At 39.6% G+C, this 23,112-nt stretch overlaps 1 protein-coding gene across 1 annotated transcript in view; it reads left to right on the top strand.

Annotated features, from left to right (window-relative positions):
- Nucleotides 1–1,929: 1,929 nt before the first annotated feature.
- Nucleotides 1,930–23,112, top strand: part of LOC126967885 (radial spoke head protein 3 homolog) — a 32,467-nt gene continuing 11,284 nt past the window's right edge. Inside the window, exons 1-7 of the mRNA XM_050812583.1 lie at nucleotides 1,930–2,375; nucleotides 18,278–18,383; nucleotides 19,980–20,117; nucleotides 20,973–21,101; nucleotides 21,171–21,374; nucleotides 22,262–22,424; nucleotides 22,645–22,731. Of these exons, the coding sequence (XP_050668540.1) occupies nucleotides 2,248–2,375; nucleotides 18,278–18,383; nucleotides 19,980–20,117; nucleotides 20,973–21,101; nucleotides 21,171–21,374; nucleotides 22,262–22,424; nucleotides 22,645–22,731 (955 nt within the window). The 5' untranslated portion in view covers nucleotides 1,930–2,247. The remainder of the gene's footprint in view (nucleotides 2,376–18,277; nucleotides 18,384–19,979; nucleotides 20,118–20,972; nucleotides 21,102–21,170; nucleotides 21,375–22,261; nucleotides 22,425–22,644; nucleotides 22,732–23,112) is intronic.

Genomic DNA, 23,112 nt, shown 5'->3' with positions numbered 1-23,112 from the left:
TCTGCAAATAATAATCATAATAATATGTTAATACGTTAAACTGTAATTAGTTCACCACAAAACTAGGTACGTGATCACTCTTTTTCATATACTGTAACATTTACAATTATGAAGTTTGAGGTGAGAGTAAAAACCTGATCGACACAATAAACAAAAACAAACTGTAATGGCTCTGGCGGCCGGGCGGTATGTCAGCCATTTCATATTGCGAGGTGAAGAGGTGGCGGTCTGAAATCGATCGAAGAATCGATTTTTGACCATATGTTAATGTTTTTTTTATCCTACCAAAAATATAAAATAAGAATAAATCTCCGACACTAACTAATCGTGAGTCAATTTTTAGAGTTCCAATCAGATTAATAATAATAAATATCATTGTGATCTTGCCAAAATCGATTCTAATACAGAAACATCGATTCGAATCAATAAATGTCAATTGTACCTAAATAATTATAAACCAAACTACTAAACTCTCAGAAATTGATGGCTTTATTTCCGTCACCGCCATTTACAGGAAAAATCTATATAATATTTTATTTAATTTTAAATTGAATCCCCTGTTCAAATCATTGATTCCGATCGGGAGATTATGGCAAAAATTGAGTAAATAATTACTAAATTAATTTCATCTTGACGCCACGGATTAGTAAAAAAGAAGGACTCCGCGCCGTGTTATTAGCAAGTGAAGCACCTTTATGCTAGTGTGTGTGAGGTTACGGGGTATACCAGTTACATAATTTATTTCCCTTAAATAATCATATATACACATACTTTTATAGTATTGTTTTTACACTTTTTCACAACGCACGACGGCATTTTTAAAATATTTTATTGCGACGCAAACTAATCTGTCACAGACGATGACAAATCTCATGATGGCGGCCGATCGGCTTGTATTAGTGTAAGTGTATGCGTGGGGCTATGTATTCACACGTTTACCGGCTTGTTTTGGTGCCTCACTGTTATGTAAGGTGACACGGAGTCCTTATTTTTTTAGTCGTCCGTGCTTGACGCATGAGAAAAACCCAGGCGACATATGGGCATTCTCCTTTTAAAATTACTGTAAAATATAATAATATTTTGGTCTAAGGATATATTTTATTATTATACCTACACTTGTAAAGCAAGGTAAAGACTTGGCTAAAGAAACCACCACGCAGAAATCGATCCTTAAACACGAAAAGAAAAACCTATGGAGATTGTAGTTTGTAGTTGCTAACATAAATAAAATGTCGTGCAAATGTTAAATTAATTACTTTTAGTTTTTACAGTGTTATAATAATCAACGTTTTTAATTAACATTTTTAACGATTAACGCAACGCTGCTATCGCTACTGCCCTCGCAAGGCGACCGTCAAGATCGAGCGAGGTGTCATGTTAATTCGCCCCATTAGTTCACTTCAGTCAAACTGCGTAAGCAGTTTTGCGGGGCATGGTTTAAATGAAAGTGTAACTTTTTATGAATAAATATATTACATACATACATAATACTTCAACCATACTTCAACCATGTGCTCAAACTTGCATGAACTCTTACGGTCATAAACAATAATCCAGAAGAAATACTACTCTTTAAGTAGGTCATATTTCATTGGGTTCACATCTGAGAAAAGACCGTTCCGATTAATTTCGATGAAAATTACATTTACAATACGCAATAATTTACAATTATTATGAATAGGTACATATTTGGTTGTTGTTGTTGATTATTGTTGTTTTATGATGTCACACGTCATCAATTGTTAAATACCTATAAATGTAAACAGTTATACCACAGATAAAGTAGTATGACGTCGTGAATAATCCCGCGTAACGGGCGCCGCGCACTAGTCACCTGTGTGATGAGTGTCGTGTGTCATGACACGAGTTGACGACCGGAACCGCTTGTTACCCGTCGCCATGGCAACCGTCGCGGCGGCTGCCCATCTTTCACTCACAATATTGTGTTACTAATTATACTAACTACGTACAAGTATTGTAAATACAAAGATCGATGAGAAGACCTCCTTGGTGGCGAGCTCCGGAGCGCGTTCCATTTTCAAACAGGAGCGGTGATGTTTGTGACATCATACGTGGTGACGCGAGCTGTCGAGCGGCTGCGGGGAGCGTGTGTAAGAGTGGCAGCAGTGGCAGTAGTGGTAGCATTGACGCCGGCGGCAGGGTCCATGTGCTGCGTGCTGGTGGCGACTTGCGAGGAGCTGTTCCTGCTAGTGGCTCGCGCGTGGCGCGGCCGTCTGGAGACGCAACATGAGCGTGTCGGTGCGCTCCGTGCTGGTGGAGGGCCCAAAGCCCCAGAGGCCCAAGGGCCCGTTCACGTATGCTAGTACGCCGCGGGCGCTCTACCACAACACACGATTGCGGAAGGATCCATCGTGGTACGTACCCTCCAACCATAGCCTTCCCGACCATGTCTTTAATTGTCAGTTTTATTATATTTCATATTAAGTGTGAATAATATATAAACAAATTACTAACAATGGATAGAGAATAATGAAGAACAGTGCACTGTCTTAAGACAAAAAAACAATGTTAAAGTCAAAATTAACTTTAATCAATTAACCATTGGGTGGCCCTTTGCACAGGAAGCCGGCTAGATTATAGGTACCACAACGGCGCCAATTTCTGCCGTGAAGCAGTAATGTGTAAACATTACTGTGTTTCGGTTTGAAGCGCACCGTAGCTAGTGTTTTACTGGGCAAATGAGACTTAACATCTTACGTCTCAAGGTGACGAGCGCAAGTTTAGTGCCGCTCAGAATTTTTGGGTTTTTCAAGCTAAGCGGCACTGCATTGCATTACAATGGCAGGGCGTATCAATTACCGTCAGCTGAACGTCCTGCTCGTCTCATCCCTTATTTTCATTTAAAAAAATCAATTAGGCTTAAACTAAGCGCTATTGAATCGTCACTACAAATATTTCTCTTAAATTACTGAATTTACCGTATGTTCGTAAAAGAGCTCGTGAGAATAGCATGCAAGAAACTCAACCGCCACTCTTTTCAATCAAATAGAGTATTTTATGTATTGTAATATACATTACAAATTAGTTCGTAAGGTACTTCATCAAATATATGAATATTGTTTAAATAAATAATTATTTCATAAAAAGTAATAAATAATTAAAAACTTCAAATTATAAACCACTAAGCCCTTGTTTGTGCTTATTAAATAATAGTAATATAAATAAATATAGATCTTTAAATTACAAATTAAATGTTTGCTTGGGTGTTTTCATAAAAATAACGAGTTATGAACGCACCTCCATTCATGTTTGATTTGACAGGAGCACAGAGTACATTTTTTTTAATTCGTTCTTGCGAACAGGCTATAGCCCGGGCCCTTACTGCCTCCTTCTTAGTATTTTCATTTTCGGTATTTATTTTCAGTATTTTGTTTAAAAAAAAAGTCCAATAAAGTATTCTCATCTCATCTTTCATCAATAAAATATTCCTTTCTGTATGTTTTCACTATTTTTAAAAATTTATTATCAACAACACGATTCGCTGTCCTCTAAGGAAGTAGGAACTTTTTTCGAATCGCTCACTTTGACACATAAGCTATCCAGTTTATGCTGAAATATTACCTCATGGTACGAATGAATGAACGAACTAAATGAGTTTGCGATTAAATTGACATAATATTTGATATTCAATTGACATAATTGCGATTTAATCAGTTGATTTGACGTCAGCCTCAATTAGATAGCTCTAATCACGTCGTGGTACGAAACAGCAAAGCAGTTCATTTTAGGTTGTCAATTGAATCGCAATAAGAGTTTGTGGTAGGTCCGCTGGTCGACCTGGTACCACAAGCAGCATCCGTTCACGAGTCGTACATATTATACACACAATATTATGATGTCCCTGAAATGTAGCCATTATCATTCAAGATACTGCACTGAGTCATTATAGGTTATCGTTACTCTGAACTCCAAATAAACTTATCGAAGTTAAGTGTTCAGGTTCCAACAAACCTGATATCATCACAATTTTCCTGCAATCTGTAATTACAAAAATGCATGGACATTACTTATTATTACCGATAGTTTTTGGTAGGTACGTCCAGTTAACGGCCATTTTCAATCACCTATCTATCCTTAGTTTAACTTACTAGACGTAGACAAATCTATCATTTTACGCTTACTTACATTTCAATAACCTATTGACAGAAAGCATCGGACTATAACTATATTGGATATAACTATGGATAGATAAGATCTTGTCATTAAACGGTGACAGCAATTTATCCGTAACTATAGATACCTTATTGAAAACGGCCGTATATTTACTACACGACGTATTTGAAAACTGTTTCTATAAATACCATGCGTAAAGGCATTTTACTGATATACAAATGATTTAAGATATTTACTGATATACAAAAGACTCAAGTCTTTAGTCTCGTGCCAGATTTTGGCGAGACAACTCGTCATGCCTCGTGTAGAGGCGAAACACGTATCGAATTGTTTAAAGACAAATATTGGCGGAATTCACACTAAAGAAAACCCAAATCATTTATATATTATTATGGATTTCCGCAAAGTAACGCCTACTTCAATAAATTTTACTGATAGGTCACTCAACCAACGCATTTGATAACTGTCAGTAAGACATTAATTTTGTATTCAAAGAATGACTTTAACGTTTCTATAACAATTTTTACCGTCAGGATATTGTATAAGCTTTATGCTGCCTAGTCATTGAATAACCGTTCATATTCGGGGGATTAAAGTTGTTTGAAATATTTTGTCGTGGCCATCGTATCTTTATTTTTAAACTGAGACGTAGAATCCCGATGGTGCTGTTGAAGTGATGGATATGGTGGAAATGCTTGCAGAATGGAGTGAATGTAAAAACAGGCGAAGGAGAATTTATAAACTGCGAAAAAATTACTTGTCGGGTTTGGATTCATGCAAATTTCAATTAAGAATTCGACTCAACGAAAATAATAGGTTAATAAACAACTAAACAGCTATTGTCAGATTCTCAAGAGTTTAAGCTCATTCATACAGTCTGGCGGAAATAACATTAACTTCGAGAAAAAAAAATATTTTAGCCGTCGGAATTGTCAAATGTAAATATCCAATATAATTTTTAACCGACTTCCAAAAGTAGGAGGTTATCAATTCGATCGGTATTTTTTATGTATGTACACCGATTACTCTGAGATTTATGATCCGATTTACGTTATTCTTTTGTTTGATGCGAAATAAATGCTATTTGGTCCCATAAAAAATTGGCCCAGTAGTTTTCATTTTATGAACATTTATATGAAAATTTTCGTCTACCTGGATGACATAATTGTTTTCGGTGTACGGTTTTTTTTGGAGTTTTCATTCAGGTTGGCACTGACTTAAAACCTATCAATAGGTAGCACATATAAATAATAGTATTTTATTAATATTAAAGGTAAAGGTTTAGTTATTTGATACTTTTCAGTTTTTGAAGTCGGTTTTTTTAAACATAGTTTTTTTTATAAAATCTAAGCATCCTCATAACATAAGAATTGTACTCCAAAAAAAAGAACATATTTTGCAAGTTTCCTTAGATGTTGAATCTGCATACGGAAATGTGTCTCTTCCTCTGTTCAGGCGTAGACTCAACCAGCTGAGCATCCGGGAAAAGCTATCCCGTTGCATATCCAACATTCTTATGGAGAGAACCATCTCCCTCTTAAGTCAGCTTGGAAAGGTTTACCTCAAGGGTCAGTTCATATGTGTCAAATATTACAGTATGCAGATGACATTGTTCTGTACAGTTTCTTCTTTCAGAATATCTTCTACAATATGGGCTTACACTATCTGTTACAAAAAGTAGAGTTATTCTACTTTCCTACAAAAGACTCAGACCATCCAGAAAAATGAAATCCAGCTCTATCAAGCTATGCAAGTTGGGCGGAATTATTATTAAACAGTCTAGGTACAACAGCACAGTACATAACTATGTATAATATATAATGTAAATATTGCTGATTCTATATCGTCTATTATTTTTAAGTCGCTGCCAGTCCGAGTGTAGCCGTAGATATTGCGTGACCGATAGCGTTCACGGACCTCTACTCTATTAACATATTATTATAATTGTCAAAACCTCGTTGACCTTGATGGTCAGCCAAGGACACCTTGTACACTCTTACCTACGTCATCATGTCCGAAATCCGATCCACTTGTACGTAACCGCTTTATTTATAACGTCTATTGGCCTAAAATTTGTGCTTTGAGCAGACCCTTGTGTTGCCAACGAGCGTATGTACCTTATGTTAAGTGATCACCGCCGCCCATATTATATTTGTTTTGCCTCGTACAGCTTCATACGATTTCGTACAAGATAAATTAACATAACTTACTTTTTGCTTACTTTATGTAACGTTTATGAAGACCAACAAAAATAGAATAATCCGATCCTAAGTCCTAAACTTATTGAAACTGAAACAGAGAAAATAAATAGAAAACTCCCATCCTTGCAAAATATCACTAATATCCGGCGTTAACGTTACCCAAATATAAGAACTAACTAACAAACCAGTTACGATTTCATTATCTATATATACGTAAGAGATTTCCACCTATATATTGACTTATCAATCAATCAACCATATATTTAATACAATAAATATACTAACTTAACAACATATTATAAAGATCCATGACTGGGAAACAAACATCCATATTCATCACGTGTCTGCACCTACCGGGATTCGACCCGGGACCTCTAGTTATATATATTGATTGATTAAATCAATTTGACAAGACCAGCAAAGAGCGATGATAATGAGTTTCGTGGTATATAGTAAAATGTACCTACATTGTACCTAAATAATCTTTGACATTCATATGTATCATTTCTTGTTTTTCTGGATGTGAACTGAACAATTTTATACCATTCTGCGATATCGAAGAAGACTGCTACGGTCTCGGTAGGAGCCACCAACTATAATTTCCCGAGAGAGCCCTGCACGGCCAGTGTACTTTTGTTGGTGAACTTAAAATTGACGTTGAAAAGGAGATGGCACACATCCTTAAGGTACTCCATCGTTCACGGGCTTCGCTTTAGAAAGAAAGAAAGAAATATATTTATTTGTAACAAACACAATATTTACATAATATAATAGAAAAAACATATATACACTGATCTTCCAGTGGGACCAACAAATGATAAGAGTATTAACCGTCGACAACGACTTGCATACTGCGACCAGTGAGGAAGCTGGAAGGATGATCCACTTGCAAAAAATGTAACCCAATTAGCGGTCCCAATAGCCAACCCAAACGTGGAGTTGGTGGTGTTACTGGAGTCGTGGTGGCCGGTTGGCGCCTGCGCGGCCGAGGGTGACCGCCGGCCCCAGTGGTCAGTGGAGTCGCGAGCCGGACTCGAGTCGCCCGCCGCCATGTCGGGCGCCTCGGACGGCGCCTTCACCGTGCTCACCGGCGAGCCGTCGTCCCCGCGCCGCGTCCGTCACGTGAACGTGGTGCGACCGTTGCCAGCTCGCACGACCCGTCCTCTTCCGGACGCCGAGATCTCCCGCACGCTGGATGTGAAGCTGCGCAAAGAGCCGGAGCGACCGCGGTTTGTGTCGACAGTGAGGTCGGGCCAGTTCCTACCACCGCCGCCGCGTCTCGCCGGCTTGCTGCACCTGCAAGCGCTGTGGCCGCTACAGCAGGACCGGGTCGTGTTCTCGTACTCCAGCCGGCCGCAGCCTGTGTCACGTCGGACGACGCGCTCCCGACCAGTGTTAGTGACGCCGTCCATCCGGCCCTCCAATAATCGTCGATAATGATAAGATTACAATAATATGATAACAAGCAGTTCCTTTAACAATAACACAGTGTTGCAATGGGTTTAGTCGTGGCATGTTCCATTGGAGCAAGAACTGCATTCACTTTTATTTTACAATAATATCGCTAACCTAATTTCAGCTCAGTTTTGTTAAAATTTCTCCTCTTCTCGTGGGAAATGTATTTTACGTCATTCGCCTTGACTTCGTTAGTCGCTGAATTTGATTGTAAATATAAAAAGTTAACGACTGCCTGTTCTTTTACCAGCAAAGAAAACCAACACTTTATGTCATGTTTATCTATATTTATTTAGTTGCAACTAACGAAGAGATCTAATTCATTGTTTTATTATAATACAATAATAATCAACTTTCCATTTCTACTGGTGAAAAACTTTTCAAAACAGTTAATTACTTTTTGACTTTACTCATTGCAATTACAAATTACTCTTTTTTACACTGTAGGTAACTACGTACTATAGATAACTTACGTACCAGCGGCATTCGATCACTGTTCTGCTGGTTGTGGTGATGTACCGCTTCAACTGCCGGAATCATATTGTCCGCAGTTTATTCATACAATGACTCATGATGAGAAGTGCTTAGGAATGTTCGAGGTGCCGGTAAAGAGTGCTGTGTCGCAACGGTACTTTGTTGATAGTCCTAATGAAACACTGGGCTACATCTTGTCTCAAGGTCAAATCGTGCGTGGTGCTCTTATACACATGATCGGATTTGGTAGGGCCGAACCATCGGACGCGGTCTGGTAGCGGACCATATTTGCTATGTGGCATTGTCCATCGCACAGATTTATTATTACTGCCTGGACCGTCCGATGTTGCGGCCGTACCAAATCCGGCCATGTGTTTACTTCGGAAATGCTAAGCTTCAAAGAGAAGAAATTGCAAGAATCCCATATTCGTCCTGTGCTCTGGAGCCCGAGGCCCGGGGCTCACTTAAGAGACGACTAAGGGTTTTTCAATGTAGGAGAGTCATGCTGCCGCCCTATGACGACACCACGAATGGACTAGGCTCAATCGGATAAACATACTCGCACTAAAAACCGAAATACATGCATGGGTTAGAGTCGAAAATCGACGCTCATCCTCTACTAAAAGAGAAAGCGGTCCATTAAGAGATTTTTACCTCAGAAGTTAACCGGCTCTATCAATAGAAGCACGCACTCTTTCCATGGGAAAATTGTTCACTGCCAATCGTACGGCCTAAAACAATTTAGGGACTCCAAATTATCATAGCATTTAGAGCAAGCCGTACTCTCTAAAACTGACCATAAACATAATCCAGCAGATTAAGATCGGGGCTAGACAACGCGGACGACCATTGTTCAACTCTGATGAAGTCCGAAACGTTCGTACCAAGACTGCGTAGACCGAGCTTTATGACCCGGCGCCGAGTCTTGCTGGAAGGACCATTCTTGGTTATTGAACATGGTATTGTTAATAGGCTTCACTAACTTCTCAAGAATGGTATCTTTGATACACTTGTTCCTATGTTTTGATACCTTTTTCACAAAAGTAGTCACTCCTTCATAGCTAATTATTATCACTTAAGAAATGAGTAGCGGATTTATAATTCGAGATCAAAAATGTAAAAAATGGTCTTGCCAAGAACACATAATAACCTTTTTTATTGTGCGTGTTTAAATATACTAAAATATCATTTTAAAATTATGAGGGTAATCTATATACATATAATTAAATATTGCACAACGTTTTCTCTTTGTAATATTGCATAAAATACATCCAATATTTAAAATGTAAATTTATTGTACAAACTTTGCTATGACACTGGCAATAAGATAGAAGCTCTAAACATTTGGCTCGTCTACAGAAGAAATACGTAAATAATGTTACAAAAAATCTTGGTCGTAGAGACAGGTATGCCTGGTTGCCATATTGTTTTGTTCATTCGGCTTCTGACAATCATCGGGATTGAATGTGCTCTTCTTGCTTTTCGTTTATATATTAAATTATTATTTTATATGTTTATATAATAAATATGGGTCAATGAATGTGCGTTTTAATAGGACATACCTATAATATATACCTACATATTTATGTAGCGATATATTGTGTATCATATATTTGCAAAAAAGTGGAAAGTGAATATTTGTTTTTATACAATATTTTTCTATTACAGTTAATAATAGTAAATACTTTTACAGGTCACGCAACATCGAAAATGTGGTTTGATACTCAAATTAAAACTCCTAAATAAGCCTTCTTAGAGTGCCTTACCACAGGCTTAAAAGCTAGATAGATAGCGAGAACGGTTTTGTAGATGGAGCATTATTAATGTTCGAATTAAAAAGAAACACTAAACATCCGCTCGTTATGAAAAGTGGTTAAAGGGCATACTGCCAAAGCTAAAAACCAATTCGGTATTTCTTTTAAGGTCCCTTACCAATCCCTACCAAGGTAAGAATCGAACCCGACGACTGCCCGACGGAAAGCGCAAATATTGAATAGCTCTTATCCAAAAATATAAATAATGAAGAAAATATGATAAAAGCTCAATTACTAGACATTGTAAATAGAGAAAAATTGAAATTCCGATTCGTCGAAATCAAGCTTTTCAGACCCCACATCAGAGAGCGAATACTAATAGGCAAACTATTTATTTTATATATTTGGTAACTATCAAATATAATATATTATATCTTCTTCTCAATATATATAAATTACGTGACACGTTGTTCGTCCGCGATGGACTCCTAAACTAATGAACGGATTTTAATGGGGATTACTTCATGGAGTGCAGTTTAGCCCAACTTGAGAGATAGGATAGTATTTATTTCGATTTAGGACCCATAATTATTTTTATTTGCAATATTTTTTTTTGTTTGGACAAATTTTCTATGACAGAATTCATTGACACACGGTATGACAGTTCTGCTGTGAATCAATTTCATTATAGTTAACAACAGGGATCAATGACGTTCAAATACATAATATAGAACGTCATTGACAGGCAGAGTATTTTACAAAGTAATTCTTGGTGTTATGAAATATTACTGACAAATTCATAAAAAAACAGTATTTTATTTATTATGCACAGAACAACGTCTGTCAGATCAGCTAGTATATATATATATTTTAGTTTCAAAGAAAGACATTTGTAAATATTTAATATATATATTTAAGTAAATTTTAACTAATTTAACTAACTTTAACTTTACTATTTATGAATTTATTATATTATGTTTTATGTATTATTTATCAAAATAAGTTTATTATTAAACTACTTAGGAAAATGTTGATAATCTCTGAATTGTCATTTTGACAATGATATTTCTTTGTTTACATGTTTGATCTCGAATTACATTTCCGAGTATAGGTACTATCTTTATCTCCCGAGATAAAATTTTTGCTTTCGGACAAGATTTCTTCGAATTCCTTTTTCTTACGAACACTACGTGGTACTAGTAAAAAATTTTCATCCTTAAACAAAGATTTTCTGCGACCTCCCTTTGCGTACCCCTTCAGTAGTTGTTTCGTTTTTACCACCCTATTCTTTTTTAAATTATCAGTTATGAAATGACCAGTACGTCTCTTATAGGCTTTATGTCCTAAGTCATATTTTAAAATATGCGATATGGTTCTAGGTGCTATGTTCTTCTCCCGAGATAAAATCTTTTGCTTTCGGACAGGATTTCTTCGAATTCTTTCCCTTACTGCTTTGACCACCTTTTTCGTACAAACACTACGTGCACGGCCCGATCTTTTTCTGTCACAAACAGAGGAGGTGTCATTGTACCTATTAATATCTCGGTACACGAACATCTTACTAATACCAAGCGTATGGAGAGTTTTAAAAATTGCATTTGGCTCCATACCTCTTTGTGTAATGCAATCACAGCGATTCGGTTCTCTTTATCACCTCGCTCCATTTTAATATCAATCAAAATATGATATACAATGTATTGGCGTCAAAATGAGAAAACTCAATGAACAATGATATAAAAATGACAGATTCCAAATTCAAATGTTATATTTTGTTATTTTTTCTTCTATCGAGTCCTCTCTTGAGATGGTCGCGAAAATGGGGTAGATTGAACCTTGTCCAATTTAACCAACATAAGACTCAAGTTTGCGCGTTTACCTCTAAAAAACCCAAATTGTTGTATTACCGCTCGTAGTGAATACTTCCCTTACAGCCTCGCCAAATATCGGAATACTGGGTCTCGAAATCTCGAGCGCTTGCCAATTCCGCGGTCACGTGGAGGGCAAAGCCAATTTGGCTTCGAAGAAACTGGGTGTCATAACTAGATCACGGCTATACTTTACGCCGGCCCACATTCTAGCGCTCTACAAAGCGCAGGTCGAGCTACATATGGAATATTGCTGTCATCTCTGGTCTGACGCACCCCCGGTGTTATCTCGACCCATTTGACCGCGTACAGCGCAGAGTAGCTTGAATTGTGTGGGACCCAGTGCTCTGTAAACGGCTGGATCACTTGGCGTTGCGTAGATGCGTCGTTTCATTGTGTGTCTTCTACCGCATTTATCACCGGGAGTGTTCCAAAGAGCTGTTTCACCTTCACACGACACGCCACAAATTAGAATATCATCCCCACCATCTGGATGTGTGGCGGTCCTCCACAGTGCGGTTTTTAAGGAGCTTTCTTCCACGTACTACAAAGCTGTGGAATAAACTTCCTTACCGTCACTGGTACCTTCAAAAAAGCGCGTACACCTTCCTTAAGGGCCGACAACGCTCCTGTGATTTCTCTGGTGTTGCAAGAGAACGTGGGCAGTGGTGATCACTTAGCACCAGGTGATCCGTACGCTCATTTGTCCTTTTTTCCATAAAAAAAGGAAGCTATGTCACTATGGCATTGAAGGAACTGCGCTCGACCTTCTGATTTCATATCTAAACAATATAATCAGAAGATCGACGTGAATTGCCGGAGATCTCTTGGGACTCCTCTCAGTATGGGAGTACTTATTACAAGGGGTCTATTCTTGGACCGATCCTCTTCCTTATCTATATAAATGATCATCCTAACTTTGTAGAAAAAACACATAACGTTAATTATTATTTGCGGATGACACTTCACTGATATTCAAAGTGAAAAGAAACTAAGTTATGAATGACGAAATAAACGATATTTTATCTAACATCGTGTACTGGTTTAGCGCTAATAACCTAATGTTAAATAGCAAGAAAATGAAATTTTTAAAATTTACCGTACCAAATGTCAGAAATGTAGATGCAAGTGTTTTGTTGAACGAAGACGTAGAAAAACCGTTGGAGATTCCTATATTGCTTTGCATTACTCTGGATTCCATATTACAATGGGGTTATTACAACTAAGTCAATTCCGTCGAAAGTCATAAAGTCGCCAATCTGTCAATATGGGAGATATTGAAGAATTGGCGAACAGACTTAGTTCTGCAGTATACTCGTAGCATTAGACAATTGACTGACACAGATACGGCGCAATTAATTCACTTTAGTTATTTTCATATTATACCCTATGGTATATTCCTATGGGGCAAAGCTGCCAATATTAATAGAATCTTTGTGCTGAATTAAATTAACTTAAACACAATTATGTGCGAGGGACGTGCGTGCGGGTCGTCACCGGGTAATAATTATTAGTCGTTCTTTAATTTTACATTACGGTTCAATAGAGGTAACAGATGATGAGTTCAATCATAGAAAAAGGTATTTCTGTAAAGAAGTTTTTAAAAATGTTAATGTGATTGACGCTGCGTTGTACGGTGCAGTACTTTAACATTTGCAATCAGATGATCGTGTCACTTTAAACTATCTCTGACAAAAGTGTTGGGAGGATTTAATAGTTATTAACCTATTATTTATTAATTAGCATCGCCAACACAATAATCACGAACTAATTACAGTAACTATTATTCTAATTAAGTCTAAGTCTAAGTGTTATTGCACTTACAGGCAACGACCACATGCAAGAATAACATCTATACATAATTTTTGAATTTTAACGAGTTTAATCTTGTTAGTACAGTATTATCTTAGAATTTTATTCTTTTCTTGGTTATTGGTGGCATAGAGAAAATATAATCGATGTAGATTGACGTACCGGCAATCATGAGAAAACACGCAACCACGGTCACGAACACATTCGGTTCAACTCTGTACAGAACCATAGTTCGGCCAAGTCACAGTGTGGCACGGTACTGGGCCAGTGGGGACAACAACCAGCACACTTAAAGAGAGCGCGCTATCAGCCAGTATCGATCGCTGTGCTTCAGTTAGAGCGGCGTCGCATCGCGGTGGTGAGACGGTTCATCCATGGTGTGCAGCAGACGTTGACCCGTCGCGCAATCAGCGCGTCGCGTATAATAAGTACATGAAAGTTTAAAGTAAGAAATTGTAGTAGAACAAAATACTTTCATACAGTTCGAAGTAAATCCATCGAATAGCATTACATTACAAATATTGCCTTAGTAGATAAAATTATTTTCTTATAACCATATTGTGTTGCCTTTAGTAAGGCAGTACGCGTGTAACCATTGATCGGGCCGGTCCTAGTTACCTTTAACCATTCGTCTAGCAACTATTACAGGACCGGCCCGAGTAAGCATTTTAATTATTATTACCAATACATAGTAGAGATGCAGTAAATGTTTAACCATTTATCAGGCCGGTTCCAGTTACCATTAACAACTGTTCTATAACTATTAATAGTAGAGATCTGCGTTCTCACAAGTAGAACCATTAATTACAGTTGTTTAACGTGTCATAGATTAATTTAGTACCTTAAGTAAATAAATATTATTACCATAAAAACCAATATACCCCTGAGTACACCGCTTTTCACACACAGTTTGCCGAATCTAAATCATCACAGTTCTATCGCAGTGGCGTAAATGATCTTCCTATTAGATGGCAGCAATGTATAGATAATAATGGTAATTATTTTGATTAAAAAAATATTGTTAAATTTAAAAAAATACCGAATTTCAATTTTTCAGTACAAATATTATGTCTGAAGATGGAGTGATAAGCACATAATTACGTACTTACGGCCGTTCCCAATATTCAGTCTATCTCTTACTTGAAATAGAAATCGTAACTATCGTTGACTTTTCTGTCCCAATAAACTTATCGACGGTAACTCACCTTATCTGTACACGCTATCTGTCAATGGGACGACGTACAGCTTACGAACCACTACGAGCTTAGAAGTTTGTGTGGAAATTGCAATTCACACGTCCCAATATAAGGCGATAAGAATGACTAATTACTGACAGTAGAGGGTAATTTATCTCTATATGTAGATAGTATATTGGGAACGGCCGTTAAACATATGTCAATAGCGAGGAGATAAGTATGCTAAACTTAATAAAACAAAGTAGTAAATATCTTCAATCATTAAAACAAAATAAAACAAAAATCAAGACAAAATTACAAATAATATAAAATATTAACCTTAAGAATCAAATGAAGATTGACAGATCAGAAATCAAATAGATAAATGCGACACAAATGTTACAAAAGTTCCCTAGAATACATAACAAAAAAAGAACAGGCACACCACGTCTAAGACTGAGATCTATAGAGCGTACTTACCCCCTTATTCATAATGGTCCGCTAACTTTCAACAGCCGCTAAGGAGTGTTTTTTCTTGTTCTGTCTTAGGTCAATAGAAGAAGACAGAGTGAGAATTAGCAATGCTTTAAGTTAGCAGACTATTATGAATAAGGGGGTTAGACTTTACTCGTGTAAAACTTAGCTGAGTGTAAGCTTAGCGTAATGTGTACTATATACATATAAATATAAAAAATCCAATATTGACAATAAAATTTTTGTATGTCGATATTGGCGAATTGTGCTGTGCATCTTTTTTTTTATGGAATAGGAGGACAAACGAGCGTACGGGTCACCTGGTGTTAAGTGATCACCGCCGCCCACATTCTCTTGCAACACCAGAAGAATCACAAGAGCGTTGCCGGCCTTTAAGGAAGGTGTGCGCGCTTTTTTTGAAGGTACCCATGTCGTATCGTCCCGGAAACACCGCACAAGGAAGCTCATTCCACAGCTTTGTAGTACGAGGGAGAAAGCTCCTTGAAAACCGCACTGTGGCGGACCGCCACACATCCAGATGGTGGGGATGAAATCCTAACTTGTGGCGTGTCGTGCGAAGGTGGAATTCGGCGGCAGGAATCAGGTTAAACAGCTCTTCGGAACACTCCCCGTGATAAATGCGGTAGAAGATACACAATCTACCAATTGTTTGCACGATTCATACAAATAAATTAATTTCATTTCATTACGTTTATATACTCAATTGACATCTGAAATTATGCTGAGCTTAAGTTAAGACAGCCAAGTTCACGTTTTATTACACTCAGCCAAGTTTCACATGAGTTAAGTCTGAGTATAGTCTAAATACGCTGTATAGATGTCAGCCTTAGACATAATGTTGATACAACAAAGCAACATGGGCTGTTTGCTCGAGAGCACCGAGTGGCTAATCCAATAGTTACCGGTTAAAATAGTATTTCCCTCGTTTCCGTATTGTTTTTTCCCGATAGCTAGTTTGGCATCTTAGGAGGCCACAACACACGCAGTTTTAATTTTAATATTTTCAGTAAAGTAGTCGAATACAACTGTGTATAAAACGCTGTTTTTTTTATTACCTCGTCATTAGAGGGCCTTTCCCCGATGCCAGGTAATGGTTACGTTCTGGGACAATCTGCATATATAATATTTAAATATATACTAACAATGTTAATGTCGCTAAACCAACCTAAAGTGGATGTCGGCGGGGGTAGGGCGCTGGCTCAGGGGGGCGGGGGGAGACCGTCGAGCCCTCGAGGTCAGCTAGGGGGTCGACTGCCTTATTATTTTTATCTTTTATCAGCAAATCTAACTATATTTTACGTTTTGTTCTGATTAATTTATTGAAATACGGAGTGGTTTAATCTTTAATAATACTCTTTAGAATTATTATTTTGAATTTAAGATATAGCTTTACTTTATATATGAGAAATTTTCGAATCTAAGAGTGACTCGCTAAGCATCGGATGCTGTCGGAGTTCGAGCAGATACCGCGGTCACATCGGAGAAGGACAAGGTTCAATTTACCCCATTCCATGACCTTCTCAAGAGAGTAGTCGATAAAAAACAGAAGTTTCTGCCGGTACTGGTCGACGACTTCCCGAGAGAGAACTGCATGGCCCGTGTATATGGCCACCAGTGCTGTCATCTGCATAGCAATGAATGTTGGAGGTGTCCAACATATCATTCATATGCAGTCTTGGGGCACTCTAGCGTTCACGGGCTTCGGGTTGATCAATAATCGTCGACAACGACCTGTACGCTGCGCCCATTGAGGAAGCTGGAGGTCCACTTGCATAAACTCTCGGGAGACCCAAATGATGGAAGTTTTGCGAGAAGCGTCTTGTGTTATACACGATTAAAGGCCTTCACTATATCCAGGCTAACTGCTAGGCCTTCTCCCTTTCGCTTTCGATAGCCGCCGCCCGTATGTGTTAGGTATACCATCGACGATCGACCATGGCGAAAGCCGTACTGTCGGTCGTTGATCAACTGGTGACCTTCTTGGTATACCATGAGCTGTTGGTTAATTATACTCTCCATGATTTTGGAGAGCAGGCAGGCTAACTGGCAGGACACAGTGTATGCGTGTATGCAAACATATTAGTGAACTGCAAGAGGTCACAGTGGGTGTTCCTCAGCGCTTTATCTTAGGCCGGACAAAGTTTTCAATTTATATGAACTTCCTACCCAAACTGAACATTAAAAACGCGGGTATCGTTTGTTATGCTGTTGGCACCGTAATATTATTTAATGGTCTAATCATTGGAAGAAGCAAAATACACGTCAGAAAAAGGCCTCTCCGTAGTGGCTAACTGGTTAGATAATATTCTCCTGACTCTCAACCCCGAGAAAACGATATACCTGTAATTTCAAATAACAAAAGCTAGTGCTCCAACTGACTGCGAAATTATACAAATACATAGATAGCATCAGAAGTGCCATGCTTTTTTCAAATTTACAGAGAACGACAGAGGTACGTTATCTGGGAGAGCAATTGGATGTAAAACAAACTTTAATTTAATTTTGAATGAGTTAGAAAACTCATGATTATCATAAACCTACTCAGGAACTCAGCTGCTTACCAACTGCTTAAATGAATTTACATTTTCCTATGTCAGGCAGTCATTATGAATTGCATCACAGTCTGGGGAGGAGCTGCAAAATCACATCTAATAATTTTAGAGAGAGCTCAACGAGCCTTGCTCAAAGTCAGGTGCAGGAAGCCACGACGGAGTCCCTATGGACAATTGGCATAAGGAATTCAGCGTGGTAAGAGTTCGACAATTATTCATATTGGCTAGTATAATGATTTAGAATTGGTAGCTTGCGGGTGGATACCAATTTATTAGACTCATAGAACCTATTCCAGCTCTCGTTGCAGCTTGCTAAACTGTTGTTTAATTACAAAAAACAACTAAAGTTTGCTTTTGCAGCGGCAGTATGGTGACGGCCGCGACTGGAGGCACGCACTACTCCAACGTGATGCACGACAAGCGCGTGGTGCGCGGCAGCACGTTCGGCTCCCACCAGCAGGCCGCAGTGAGTATGGTCTATCACCCACAGCGACAGTATGGTGACGGCGACTGGAGGCACGCACTACTCCAACGTGATGAACGCGTGGTTCATTTGCACAAACTCTCGGATAGCCCAAATGATAGTCGTTCATTCATCAACTGGCAACCCTGTAGATATTCCAACAGCTAACAATTAATTATACTTCTCAGACTCCTGGAGATCAGGTAATAACAATAGGCCTCTAGTTATTTTTTTTTAAAGAAGAGGAGGACAAAGAAGCGTACGGGTAACCTGACATTAAATGTTCACCGCCACTCACATTCTCTCGCAACATTACACTATTTATGATACACACGTTTGACCAATTATAATTCCTGGACAGCATGGTTTTGTAGGTTGAAAGTTTACAAAAAGTAATCTTTTCGCATTTCTTGATCATAATCTATATCGCTATCGATAGTGGACTGCACGTAAATGCAGTGTACACCGACTTTTCAGAAGTCTTCGATAAAATTTCGCATATTATTCTTATACGCAAATTATTTATTAATCGGTGTACATGGTGATTTACATACCTCTTATCCTAGAAATCACAATCAGGCGGTTGCAATAAAACTGATATATGATACGGATACTGTTCATCATTTCTCCCGGTTCCGTCAGGTGTTTCTCAGGGTTCGCATCTTGGTCCATTGCTGTTTATAGTATACATAGATGACATCATATCATGCTTCCAAAGTTTTAAATTGTGCTTGAAGCACTGTTCTTTTTATCTCGTGCATTTCATAAATGTGAATTAGATATCTTTCACATATAATAAAGCATCAAAAAAAAATTGCAAAACATAGGAGTTTCACCATGTCCAAATAATTTCCTGATAGGCTACTCGCTACTTACCTATCGAACATAGACATTATTTGCGTTTCACAATGTGTTATATCTAGCAGGAAAGGGCTATTTAAAATTTAGGATAGGATGGATAAAGTAATTTTTTTATATAATGGTAGCGGAGAGCTCAAGACACTAAATAGGGATTAACGTTACGTTATTCGAGCGTCGTGGGCACCTATTGAATAGTTTAGGTTAGATGCTTAAAAGAAAAATGTTTATATGATGTGTTACCTGTCTCTGGTGTGGGGAGCGTGTACAACAATGTAAAAAAGCAGTCACAAAGAAATACTGAAGCGCTTCAGATATCAATAGTCTATGCGCCCCACGTGATACTGATAACGGAAAAACTAATAAAATTTATATGCCGGTTTGCATGGTGGGGGTGGCCAAACAAAGGGGTAGAAATTAGGGAAAAATATTTTACACCCCTTTGTTAAGAGGAGATGTTAAGTGAACCCTATTGTAGCTCCTGGTCATAAGACTGATGAGATTTGGACGTGACCAAAAGTTATTACCGATTTTGAAAATGCCCATGATGGGCATCATATTATTAAACAGACGGTTTATCTTAATGTGACCTACTATCTTAACCTGACCCATAATATGACAATTGTGTGAAAGAATTCCCTTTTTTTAAGGTAATATGTCATATATTCTTCACTGTTTGTTGATATATAGACCGTACATATATAGTAATATAACAATCATAATGTAGCATGTGTCGCGCAGGGCGACGCGGACGCGGGCCGCTCGCGGCGCCGGGCGCTGGCTCGCCGCGCGGCTCTCGCCCGGCTGCGGCCCGGGACGCCGCCTGCCGCGCCCGGCCGTCGACATCACCCCGTGCAGACCCAGCACTACCTGGAGGAGGTGAGAGTGCTCGTCACCTTGAAACATAAGATGTTCAGTCTCATTTGCCCAGCAATTTCACTAGCTAAGGCGCCCTTCAGACCGAAACACAGCTTACAATGCTTACTCATTGCTGCTTCACGGCAGGAATAGACGCCGTTGTGGTATCCATAATCTAGCCGGCATACTGTGCGAAGGAGCCTCGCACTGGTTTATATAATGTAAGCTATAATCTAGAGTCTATAATAATAATAGTGACCGTTATCATACAAAAAAAATGTAATATGTCGTAATCAGTAAATTATTTAATACCGGTTTTGTAATCGGAGCCCTTCATAACTGTCACGCACCTCAGCTGGTCGTTCGTAAGTCTGATAAGCTTTCAAGCATGGAATCAGAGTTTTAAACGAACATCATTATAAAGTGAGAACCTCGTATAAAAAAGCACGAAGGCATTTGCATATTCCTCTAGAGCTCGCAATAGCCGACGGGACGCGGGGCTCGCTCACCACCGCTTGGCCCGTTCGACCGTTACTTCTCCGAGACCATCAAATATTAATAAAAAGAGTCCAATAACCCACCCGTGATTCTGGTATTACAAGGAAGGTGGCGATGATCGCTTTGTTTTATGGAAGGAGGAGCAACGAGCGACCGGGTCACGTGGCGGGATCACAGCTGCACTCAACAATACCAAAGGAGGCGCAAGAGTGCTGCCACGGGGAAGAAACACGTCCAGATAATGGAGCTGGTATTTATTAAATAGCGTGTGGTACGATTGTTGAATTCGTCTGCAGGAAATATGACATACTAGAGTATTATATACTAGAAATACTATACATATTATTATAATATACTCAATGTATCATCGTTACGTAGTTGTTCGACAAAGGAGAAGAGATGGAGGTGGGGGTGCAGACAGAGCTGTTCGCAGACCGGCCGGCCACGCCCGTGTACGTTCCCGCCAAGACCGGCGCCGACGCGAGCACTCAGATCTACCCGGGCGATGTAAGATATCTATTGGATATGCTTGAAATATTTGAAATTAAATTGAAATACATAGTGCTTCATTTTCAGCTGTTCGATTTTGACTTGGAAGTGCAACCGATCCTGGAAGTGCTCGTCGGTAAGACGGTGGAGCAGGCGCTGGCAGAGGTGGCGCAGGAGGAGGAGTTGGCCACGCTGCGGGAGCAGCAGCGGCGCTACCGGGAGCTGCGGGACGCTGAGCTGGCGGAGCGGCAGCGGCTGGCGGCACAGGAGCACCGGCTCATGGAGGAGAAGGTACTGTCCCGTAAAGCGAGAACAACTAGCAGTCCAAGTCCAAGAACACTCTGCTTCGCTGGGATATCAAGGGTCGTTCCTGTGTGTGGTGTGTAGTCGGTGCTTAGGAGACAGCGAACGTCGTTGGTGCTGCTCACCACGGTGTATCGCTCCACGAGTACGGCTACACTGCCAGTTCCATCAGGGGTTCTTCCGGCCGATCTGGTGTACCGCGTGGGCAAGATCGATGCAACCAGGATCAAAAGGGTAAAGCAGAAGATCGCGATATTGTAGAAGGACATCCACTGCAAGGTGGATCATCATGTGGCAGGAGCGTTGGGTACGCAAAGAGAGAGATGGCGATCTCAAACGCTTCTTCCCATGTGTCGTGGAAAGTCTTCTGGCGACGTGGGTGCATCCCAACCATTACACGTCGCAGCTGTGGACGGGGGGCATGGAATGTTCAATGGAAGGCTTAGGGACCCGGGGCTCAAAGGAGACGGCACCTGTCCATGTGGCGCGTCGGGCAAGTACCTACAGCAGTAGGAATGCAGTTTGTATGACGAACGAGAGACGAACTGCTGGACCACCTAGAGAGGGAAAATCCGAGGCCAGTGCATTACAGAGACTTAGTTCCTTCAGAATTGAACATCTCAAGGCTGTTAAGATTTGCCGCAAGTTGGCACTGTCACCGGAGAGTGATGGAGGGTTAAACCAAGACGATAACGAACACAGAAAGTAAGATTTCAGGGACTGGCGCAGCGCCGATGTCTGAATGACAAGGAGCATTTGCTCACAGGAAGGAGCTGATTAGATTGGCTCATTCATAGGTCTTAAGAAATCGTATTTATCTTGAACTGCTATCTATTAATGATACCGTAACATGTTTGTGGGTTTTGCTTCCGCAGGAGCGGCGTGTGGCCGAGGGTCGAGCGGCGCGGACGGCGGCACTGGAAGCGCGCCAGCGAGTGGCGGCTGCGGCGCTGGTGCAAGGCTACGTTGCTGAACTACTGCCCGCCGTGCTGGCCGGGCTGCGGGACGCTGGCTACCTGGTGCGGCGTCTGCGAGCAGGTGAGGGGAGCGGGGCTGGTGCAGAGCTACGTGGCCGGACTACTGCCCGCTGGGCCGGGAGTTCATTACATACGCTGAGCCACAAATTGCAGATTGCTTGTTTTGCCAATAATTTCAAATATCTATTTTCTGATGTTTAAGTGGTTGTATATATGCGTATATTGTTTTTAAATTCTAGCCTGCATTTCTTAATAACTTTTTTTTTGTCTGATTTGTACAGGGGTTCAAGAAGAGTTTATGCCGTGGCTAGTTCAAGAAGTGTCAGAGGAGATCGAGTCTCTCATCACCAGTCGTGACGTCATCACGGGTTCGTACGAGTCCTTCACTGATAAAAGAAATTAACATGATATTTTTTATAAAGACCACGCCGGCCACGGAGAGTCAACGTGAACAAGCACTAATATATTTGACATACATTCACATGTTCAAATTGCAATATTCTACCAACCTGTAAAGTCAGATACACACATAGGCACTTTAGAAAAGCTAGTCGAATAAATTCAAATATTTGAAATCTATTTTTAGCAAAATGTCCAGCACAATCTCGCTTTTTTTTACTGCATCCATCGATAATATCGACAAAACAAAAGCGCCTTTATTTATTCATGCTATGGTTAGATACCATAACATAATCTGACATCCCTTTTACTGTTCTTTACTGACCTTTCGCTTACTATTAATCAACACC

Source organism: Leptidea sinapis, chromosome 1 (genome assembly GCF_905404315.1).
Source record: "Leptidea sinapis chromosome 1, ilLepSina1.1, whole genome shotgun sequence".
Classification (NCBI taxonomy): Eukaryota; Metazoa; Arthropoda; class Insecta; order Lepidoptera; family Pieridae; genus Leptidea; species Leptidea sinapis.
Note: the sequence above shows the minus strand (reverse complement) of the source record. Positions and strands in the feature narration are given on the sequence as shown.